Source organism: Atractosteus spatula, unplaced genomic scaffold (assembly GCF_055471065.1).
Source record: "Atractosteus spatula isolate fAtrSpa1 unplaced genomic scaffold, fAtrSpa1.hap1 Scaffold_40, whole genome shotgun sequence".
NCBI classification, from domain to species: domain Eukaryota; kingdom Metazoa; phylum Chordata; class Actinopteri; order Semionotiformes; family Lepisosteidae; genus Atractosteus; species Atractosteus spatula.
In genome coordinates this window covers 1-10,000 of record NW_028296869.1, presented here as the reverse complement: position 1 = coordinate 10,000, position 10,000 = coordinate 1, and the positions used below count along the sequence as shown (strand labels likewise).

Genomic DNA, 10,000 nt, shown 5'->3' with positions numbered 1-10,000 from the left:
TTACATTATTAGAATCTATTCTACTTAAATCATTAGGTAGGTTAGGGTTACGGTTAGGTGCAGGAGCACTGTATTTAGGATGTGTTTGCAGTGATTCTGTGTCTCTAGCTTCAACACAGTGATATATATATATATATGCTCAGTGATTTATTGGTACATGCCCAGGGCAATAATCAGAATGAGGATTTATTTCCAGATGGGCTACAGGTAGTGTTGTGAAATACTTCAACACTCTGGATCGCAGATTTAGACCCTCTGCACTCTTACTCCTTAAAAACCAACAAATGAAGATATGTAGCAATCACATTGTAGCAAGGGTGACATTGACTTTGACAGTGCTTCTACTACTGGACTTGGGGTAAATGATCATATTCACCCCAGGTCGCTTCACTAAACACTCCTCACTAAACTTACCAAATTCTCAGAGTAGAGTTATCTGTGAATTCCTTTGACCTGCTGTGGTCTGCACAATTGGTAAGAATCACAGAACAATGAGGGGCCAGTTTTAATATATTGCAATCTTACAGTTTGTTTCATACATTTTTTAGTTATAAAAAATTATTTTAATCCCAAAACAAGAAGCAGTCGTTGTTCATGATGATCACAATTAGAAGTTGTATTGAAATTATATAGATAATCAAAAGCTTGAAAAAGCTAATTGCACAATAATGTTTATTATTTTTTATATAAATTATGGCAATAAAATATGACAGCATTCACAACTAGTACAATTAAATTCAATTGATTTTTATATAACATCTTTCATAACAAGGTTGACCTGAGGCACTTAACATAGCTGGGTGATGATAGATGATGTGAAAGAGTAAAAGCCAGAAGATAACTGAGGAGAGGAACCAAAAACTCCTTAGTTAGGAGGAAAAAAAAACCTCTAGGGGTCCAAGATCAACTGGCAGCCCAACCCCTCTGGGTATGCTAACATAATACAATTAGAAAAATAGTTTGGAGGTTTTTCTGTATTATTGATTTCTTCTTCCAAAGGTGTTAGGCAGGTGAAAATTTGTGATTTCGTCCTGAGCCACGGCACTGTCGTCGTGGTCATCACACCTCTTCATGTACATCCTTGCATCTTTTCTGGTAGTGAATGGCAGGTGACAGCTACAAAAAATAGCATATGCATAATCATTATGATTGTGTTGACAACAAAATTAAAAAATAAAAGCCTAAGGAACTCTGTGCATTAATATTTCTAATATTCACAATTGTGAATCATTTAAAAAACGAATACAGTACAATTAGGCTGTGAAACTGATCAAATGCCATAAGCCCTATTCAAATTCGTGACTGAATTTCCAGGATGGAGACAATTTTATTTTATTCTGTTTAAGAAACTGATCTCTGTCGTAACTAGAAATCCCAGCTCAGTGATAGAAACTAGCCATGTTGGCAGATTATTGCTTTACAGTTTAAAAAGTAATTAATTAATGTGGTCACAAATAATATCTTGGCTTTCAGACCATAATATGCTTTTAACAGTTTACTGAAAAAATGTTTCCTGCAGTTTAGCTCCAAAATGAAAATGAAATGGTTTCATTTTGTGTATGTCAAGGGTGTCCACTTTATAGAAATTCAATTTTAAAACATTGTTGAAATGACAAACCACTGGAAATACAGGTCTATCTAACCTCTAACTCATTAACAATGTTCATTGCTGTTGTCCTTAAACTTTTCAGAAATTTTAATTAAGAAAATAAAGCAATTGTTCCCTAGACTCATCTTTTGTGTTCTGTTCGCTGTGAATCAGAAAGGTGCTGTTCTTGAAGTCCAGTCAGTCTCTGTTATCTTTCTTCCCAAGAGGAATTCCATCTAATTCCATCAAACTTCTTTTTCTTCTGCTCGCCTAAGGATGAACTGAAATGAAGCAATTAGTATTTCAGTGGCAGAAAATAGGCTGTCATATATACCTCTCCAGTGCTTTTGATGCACAAATGGTGTCCTGCCGAAACATTCTTCTGTTTGGTAATGTTGGGCAGTTTCAAAAGAAGCTTATCAAAAATCTATTTTGTAGATAATGAAAGAAAATAATAAAATCAGAGTAAGAATTATTATCCAGACTTATCTTTCTGTTCTCTTTCAATAAGAACGGTGTCATTAATGAAGTCCAGTCGGTCTCATTCCTTCTCTCTTCCCAAGAGGCTGCCCGTCTAATGCTGCTGAAAACTCCATTGTCCATTCTGGGAATGCTGTGCTGTTCAGATAGTGTCAACAAATTTAAGAAATGGTTCACATCTTTAAATCTTTTTTTGTTTTGTTTAAAGCATGTGGCATTTTTTAGCAGTAACAAATGGAACAGGAACAGGAGCAGGAAGCTAAAAACACAACGGAGCCAGGCACAACCAGGACCCGGGCTCACACGATGCGGAGATCAGGTGCAGAGCCTCGAGTGAAGTGAGCACCTGGCTTTTAAAGTTGAACTGAAACAGGGTAGGAACAAGGAACAGATGCGGGGAATGAGGCAAATCAGGAAGGGCTGGAGCGCCCTTAAGAGTAGGGGTTTGTGATTGTGATACAGGTTGGCATATTTATTTTATTTTATTAGGTAGATTCTTTTCAACATGCTTTTACATAATATGTTGTAACAATGATTTCAAAAAGAAACTACAGAAGCCTTACAAATTAAAAATATCTCACCGTGCCAATGTGTCTTCAGGCTTCCCATGTACAAAAAGGCCCAAGGACTCCAGCAGTCTTACAACCACTGTCCTGTTTGCCTCACCAGACACGATCTCTATTCTGTTGTAATCCACGATGACCCCGTTTTTCAGGTGATTTATCATGTCCTTCCTCGCCTGTTGAGAGGTCATCCTGATCTCCTCTGCCGTGGAGAGGCAGAGGAGATAAAAGCTTTATTTTATGATCATTCGTCCAACCACTCCAGAGATTGTCCTTCTCCATTAAACGACTTCCTGGAGACACCGTAATCATATAGGAGCTCTTCTCCCACTACAATCTCTCTTTTTGCCAAGAACAGAATTGTTATGTCAGTCTTTTCGTCAATTACAAAAGATTCTTTAATTGGTCTGAGGTTGGCTTTTTTGTTTGAATGATTTATGCGCCTTCCAATTGTGTCCATATCCGGGTGGCAGGTGCAGTGTTCTTCACGCGAATCAATGCACATTTTTTGTTTAGGTCCATCAAAAAAGAATAGATATCCCATGTCTCCTTCTGCCATCTGTGCCATTAGGGCTTCTCCAGCTGTCTTTGTGATAACCTTGCCATGGTAATCACATACCACCTCTCCCTTCTGGAAACGCCTGGAAGTTATAACCTTCTTCCCTTTCACAGGATCGTCAACGATGTGCAGGCCTCTCCAGGTTTGGAGTTTTACCAGATTTTCAATGTCCTTGCCATTTGGTTGGACTTCTACATGCGGCTTCCAGTTCTGAAGTACCTCGGACACAGCTGGTGTATTGGTTGACCATCCCATTTTTTCTATATAATGGGTCACTTGGCTTTCTGTTGGTAACCGTCTATTGTATTGATCTGTAGTGAGATATCAGAAATCCACCCAAAGAATATATCCAGTAATAGACTCTTGAAATATTACTCTTTAAAAAGGGAAGAAATCCTGTTCTTACCGAATATGTTCTGTTGCCTCCTTTTCCTCTGCTCAGCTCTCCATCTATTGTAACAGTGGCGATCGTGAATGCCGGTCACTCTCAGGCGCTCTTTCTTTCTAGGAGGCTGCCCATCTAATGTCACGGGAAAAATCTGTATCAGCTTCTGGAAGGCTGCAGCATCATCCATCTTTGGGCATCTATATGCAGCAGCTGCCACAGTGGACCTATTTATAAAAAGAAAACTTAAATATCTCAGATCTAAGACAGAGTGGCTAAAAGGTAACTGAAAGAGGGATATTGAATTAAAACTTACCGTATAGCAGCTGTACGTTCTTGTCCATAGCCTGAAGATTGCTCTCCTGATGATGAACTGAAGTTTAAAAAAATATGAGAAATTTATGTTTATCCTAAATATTGACTTTCAAATACTGAATTTGGATATCACTGTGACACTTACAGAGATCCTGCTTCTACAATGCCATGAATTAGTTCGCTGGCTGAGCACATGTCCTCATCTGTCAGCCTTCTGGCTAGGTTTTCAACAGTTCCATTTGAAACACCTAAATAATCATTCAGGACAGTTTTCTGATCAATAGGTAGCTTCTTTATTTCCATTTCAAATGCCCTTCTTGCAACATAGCAAGTAATCAGTGGTAGGTGGTACCTGCAAAACAAACATATATAAAATAGTTGTTTTCAAGCCACAGAAAAGTAAAAAGAAAATACATCAAAATAATTATATAATTCAATTTACTTCTCATGCAGTCTTCGCAGATCATAGGTAGGATTGTGAACTGGTTCTCCTCCTGCATACACAAAAAAATGTTCTATTTCCATCCTGCAGTTTGCATCACAGCGTAAGTTAATGAAGTAGCAGTGAAACATCTGAGAAAATAAAAAAAATAAAAATGCAGTTTAAATGCAGTATTCTTCACATACCATTGAATGCTAAAGACAGTTTTTAGCAATGAAATATCAAAATATAACCTTCAACTCACCTTTTCCTCTTCTTCATTTAGTGCAAAGGAAGCTAGTCGCTGAGTTGCAGCCATGCGCTCTTTGACAGAGATTATTACCCTGTTTTGCCCACTTTTATTCACAACAATTTTTCGCCGTATCCAATCCAGGACCTGAATTCAGAAGATTTTTTTAGTACAAATATTAATTAAAAACAATTTCTCGAAAAGAACATCTATAATCAAAATTCTTGGTTGTATGAAGGGATGCTTACTGTCATATTCTTTACCACCCCTGGGCGCTGAAGGTGCTTCAGCTGGAGAATGGCCTGCAGGTAAAGCATCACAACAATCCGTTCACTTGTGGTGATGTCTGCAGAGGCGTGTGTCTTGCCCAGTATCCGCTGCACATCTTTCTTTGCAACACTCAACACCTTCAAGCAATCGCTTAGTTTAGGTGGAGGACTCTGCAGCTGTGTTAGTCTGGGGGAGAGAGAACAATACTATCAGCCTCCAAAAGGCAAAATTCATGTGTTTGAATAGAAAAGCAAGTACAAGTTGAACCAACATTTAATAAGTAAAGTACCTCTTTCTGGTTATTTCCTGTCTGACACTCTTGTTGTTTCTCTTTTTTATATCCTTTAGATTGCTCTGGAAGTCTATTAAACTCTTAGCTAGACTGGGATCCTCCACTTGCAGGTTAGTGTTTTTTCGGATGAAGAGCAGGAATCTGCTGATATTAATGATATAACCTGCAATGGTCTGGTGAGACAACCCAGTCATCTTCAACTGGGAAACAAATGTCTGCATTTTGGAAAGGTCCTTCAGAAAACTTAAGGAAACATCTGATGGATCCATAAAAAACAGGAACCTGGAGACATTTTCAACCTGAAAAACATATATAGAGAAAGTCATTATTTTTATGACCAACATCCTGTGAAGTTTAAGCCGAGTAAAACCATGTACCAAATACCTACCTCCTTGGAGCAGTTTACCATTCCCAGGCCCTGGATAAGGTATTGTTTAAAGCCAGCCAGGAGAGGAGAATCAAGAGAGTGTTTTCTGTAAAGTCCAGCCAGGGCAACTCTTTTTCGGAGAGCTTTTAGATTACCTTTAACTGACACCCTGTAGATATAAGACACATGGACAATTACATGTATTATAAGTGTTTCCGTTTTCTTAGTTGGCTTCTGGGAGAAAATGGCTTTAGATGTGGCCCTGTGTGAATGTGTATATCTACCAATTCACTGACATCCCAATTAAGGCTACATTTTTTCTTGCCTCTGTGAAACAAAATCTAATTTTATACATACAACGTGCAAATAAAAAATAAAGCACTAGAAACCCTATTGAGCAGAGAGTCTTACTGTTCCCCATCTTCCCCTTCCTCCTCCGCTTCTGCTTCAGTTTCTGGAGCAGCCTCTGGCATCTCTTCCTCCTGGACAGTGGCCTCTTGCTCAGGGCCGCTGGAATGCAGGTAGATTCTTTTCAACATGCTTTTACATAATATGTTGTAACAGTGATTTCAAAAAGAAACTACAGAAGCCTTACATATTAAAAATATCTCACCGTGCCAATGTGTCTTCAGGCTTCCCACGTACAAAAAGGCCCGAGGACTCTAGCAGTCTTACAACCGCTATCCTGTTTGCCTCACCAGACACAATTTCTATTCTGTGGTAATCCACGATGACCCCGTTCTTCAGGTGATTCATCATGTCCTCCCTCGCCTGTTGAGAGGCCATCCTGATCTCTTCTGCCGTGGCGTGCTTCATACACGCCCTCTTCAAGTGAGCAGGAAGCTGATCAAAAGTATTCAGGCACATCTTGCACACCAGGGGAATCCTCGCGGGTTTCCTTTGAAAATAAATTATACCATCTGTGTATAGAAACAAGCTAAGACTGATTTCTTAAATTATCCTTAATTTTCTCTCTCATAGTTTGAGCATAATGATTTCATTGTATTTATATAAGAATTGGTCATTGCTCCAAAATAAATAATGGTTTCATAAAAAAGTGAACACTTACTTGGTCTCAGTCACAGACTTTCCAATAGGAGCCATTGTGGAGTTCAGCAACTGCAGGTCCTAGAAGTGGGGAAGGAATTTTAAAAGAGAAATTGAATTACAATACAGAAGGAATGGCTGAGGGATCACTGAAATATATATATATACAAATTCCAAAGACTGAGTCCATATAGAAACAACTACCTTTCATATTCAGTATAAGATGGAAGATGAATTGGCCCTGAAAATCCACTGCAATGAGAAACTGCTCATGCCATTGCATATGAACAAACATACATTCTCATCTATATTCATTTGCAGTTACACTATTGCAATTAATCAATTAATCACATGATGAGATTCTTGATATTAGATTAGTAAAAACAATATCAATGCACTGAGAGACGCTTAAGAATAAAGATGCATCTGCCTGACTGCATATTAGTTTTAAAAGGTTATCAGCAAATGCATTTAAAAGTAAAAATATAAAGTCTTACCTCTTGATCGTAGTGGTGATTCAATAACCAGGACCTTAGTCAAGTCTCAGAGTTACTGTACCTCCTGTCTCGATTGCAGGTGAAAAGTGAAAGTTATATTGCACTCAGCAGAAAGTTACCCCGAGCAAAGACTCCACCCCTCCCAGAAAACAGCACTCCCCTTTGGCAAAGCAGTGGGTGGAGGAAGCCTTTGCTACCATTATCAAACACAGAAATCGTTATAATTTAATTTTAAAAACATGGCTAAGCATGGGTTTAAAGTATATTCAACGGTGCAAGTGCATTCAAAGAAATAGAGTTTCCCAAGCCCTCAGAAAGAATTGCCATTTCTAAAGATGTCTAGTTTCAAGCATTAACATCCAAAGTACCTGTCTTAGCTGGAGCAGGGAGTTTGCTAAGCCACCTGAAAGAATTACCATATCCAAAGATGTCTAGCTTCAAGCATTAACATCCAAAGTACCTGTCTTAGCTGGGCCAGGTAGTTTGCCAAGCCATGTGAAAGAATTACCATTTCCAAAGAAGTCTGTTGTAAGCCAGGTTCAATCATGACCATCCAAAGTACCGGTCGTCCCTTGGGGCGAGAGGGTTTCCTGTGTGTCTAGGATGTGTACTTCCCTTAAATAAAGGGTGAATATGGGTACCATAGGTATTAAATCTCTCAAAGCTCAGAGTTAAACTAAAAAACCCTTGGTAAGTGTGTTATAACATGGATGGGTATTTATAGTCCAGTGCCTCCTATTTGGTGTCCCCTGAAGGCGTTTTGAACCCAGCAGGTGACACTGATTTAGTTTTACTTGGCCCTGATTATACAATAAAGGATAAGTAACCAGAAAGAGGTGGTATTTCGATTTTACAGTACATAAAAAAATACATACTTTCCACAGCTCAGCATGCACATGCTATTAGATTAGATATTAGATATTAGATTAATAAAAAATATCAAGGCACTGAGGCTAATTAATAAAGATGCTTTTGACTGACTGGACCTTGGAGCAAGGTGTGTAAATTACAACAGACATCTTTAGAAATGGTAATTCTTTCAGGTGGCTTGGCAAATTTACTGCCCCACCTAAGACAGGTACTTTGGATGTTAATGCTTGAAACTAGACATCACAACTGATCGTATTTTACTAGAGATTCTGTTTGGGATTCAGATGTGCATTCGGACAGCAATCCCTTTCAAGAAATGATACGTTCTGGATGAGGTCAAAGGTGCTGGAACACTGTATTTAGGATGCGATTGTGTGTCTCCTGCTTCAACGCAGTGATATACTGTATATTGATGTGCTCCTGTAATTTCTTGGTACATGCCCAGGGCAGTAAGCAGTCTGAGGATTTATTTCCAGACGGCATAGAGCAGTGAAGCAGTGAAGTAGTGCAACACACTGGATCATTATATTATTAGAATCTATTTGTTTAACATGCACGGGTCTGTCTCAATGGATGCAGTGCTCCTGAAAGGGCTCTCAAACCCTGCATTTCAGATGCCTAGCTGTATCCCTCACATGTGGCACCTCAGAATGACTTCTACTTTATTCTACTTAAATTATTACATTATACACAATTTGAGTTCATTTTTAAAAGTAAAGGGTAATGAAAGGAATGAAAGATATGTAGCAATCACATTGTAACAGGGGTGACAGTGACTTTTTGCTTGTACTAAGCATTAGTACCTAAGTCCACTAGTGGACTTCTGGTACCTTTAGGGTACGGTGTTCCCTGAAGGGCTCTCAAACCCCGCATTTCAGATGCCCAGCTGTATCGCTGATGTGTTGCACCTCAGAATCACTTTTAAACCTTACATCTGGTATCTTTAATCCCTATTGCTCAACACATGGTGAAAGTATTGCATACATGTGTCTGAAAATGAGCAATGGGCCCCTGAGAGACTCATTTGCCTGATTCACAAATGATCACATTTGACTAGAGATTCTGTTTGGGATTCAGTTGTGCATTCTGACAGCAATCCCTTTCAAAAAACGATACATTCTGGATGAGTTCAAAGGTGCAGGAACACTGTATTTAGGATGTGTTTGCAGATATTCTGTGTCTCTAGCTTCAACACAGTGATATTCTTGATATTAGATTAGTAAAAACAATATCAATGCACTGAGAGACGCTTAAGAATAAAGATGCATCTGCCTAACTGCATATTAGTTTTAAAAGGTTATCAGCAAATGCATTTAAAAGTAAAAATGTAAAGTCTTACCTCTTGATCGTAGTGGTGATTCAATATCCAGGACCTTAGTCAAGTCTCAGAGTTACTGTACCTCCTGTCTCGATTGCAGGTGAAAAGTGAAAGGTATATTGCACTCAGCAGAAAGTTACCCCGAGCAAAGACTCTACCCATCCCAGAAAACAGCACTCCCCTTTGGCAAACCAGTGGGTGGAGGAAGCCTTTGCTACCATTATCAAACACAGAAATCGTTATAATTTAATTTTAAAAACATGGCTAAGCATGGGTTTAAAGTATATTCAACGGTGCAGGTGCATTCAAAGAAATAGAGTTTCCCAAGCCCTCAGAAAGAATTACCATTTCTAAAGATGTCTAGTTTCAAGCATTAACATCCAAACTACCTGTCTTAGCTGGAGCAGGGAGCTTGCTAAGCAACCTGAAAGAATTACCATATCCAAAGATGTCTAGTTTCAAGCATTAACATCCAAAGTACCTGTCTTAGCTGGGCCAGGTAGTTTGCCAAGCCATGTGAAAGAATTACCATTTCCAAAGAAGTCTGTTGTAAGCCAGGTTCAATCATGACCATCCAAAGTACTGGTCGTCCCTTGGGGCGAGAGGGTTTCCTGTGTGTCTAGGATGTGTACTTCCCTTAAATAAAGGGTGAATATGGGTACCATAGGTATTAAATATCTCAAAGCTCAGAGTTAAACTAAAAAACCCTTGGTGAGTGTGTTATAACATGGATGGGTATTTATAGTCCAGTGCCTCCTATTTGGTGTCTCCTGAAGGC

At 38.9% G+C, this 10,000-nt stretch overlaps 1 protein-coding gene across 1 annotated transcript; it reads right to left on the bottom strand.

The window, feature by feature from the left end:
- Window positions 1-2,875: 2,875 nt before the first annotated feature.
- LOC148807188 (uncharacterized) lies at window positions 2,876-6,594 on the bottom strand. The gene is made up of 12 exons (XM_088909557.1): window positions 6,560-6,594; window positions 6,104-6,388; window positions 5,902-6,000; window positions 5,512-5,659; window positions 5,121-5,422; window positions 4,810-5,017; window positions 4,577-4,708; window positions 4,333-4,463; window positions 4,036-4,242; window positions 3,892-3,948; window positions 3,597-3,802; window positions 2,876-3,501 (listed from the first exon to the last, which is right to left on the bottom strand). Exons 1-12 carry the CDS (start codon window positions 6,592-6,594, stop codon window positions 2,876-2,878), a joined length of 2,436 nt encoding a protein of 811 aa, XP_088765683.1.
- Between the last annotated feature and the right edge of the window lie 3,406 nt (window positions 6,595-10,000).

Coding starts and splice junctions, on each gene's coding strand:
- LOC148807188 (XM_088909557.1), bottom strand. CDS start 6,594: ATGGCTCCTATTGGAAAGTCTGTGACTGAGACCAA. Junction 5,423..5,511: donor TGGTAAACTGCTCCAAGGAG/GTAGGTATTTGG, acceptor TATGTTTTTCAG/GTTGAAAATGTCTCCAGGTT. Junction 3,949..4,035: donor ATTGTAGAAGCAGGATCTCT/GTAAGTGTCACA, acceptor TTTAAACTTCAG/TTCATCATCAGGAGAGCAAT.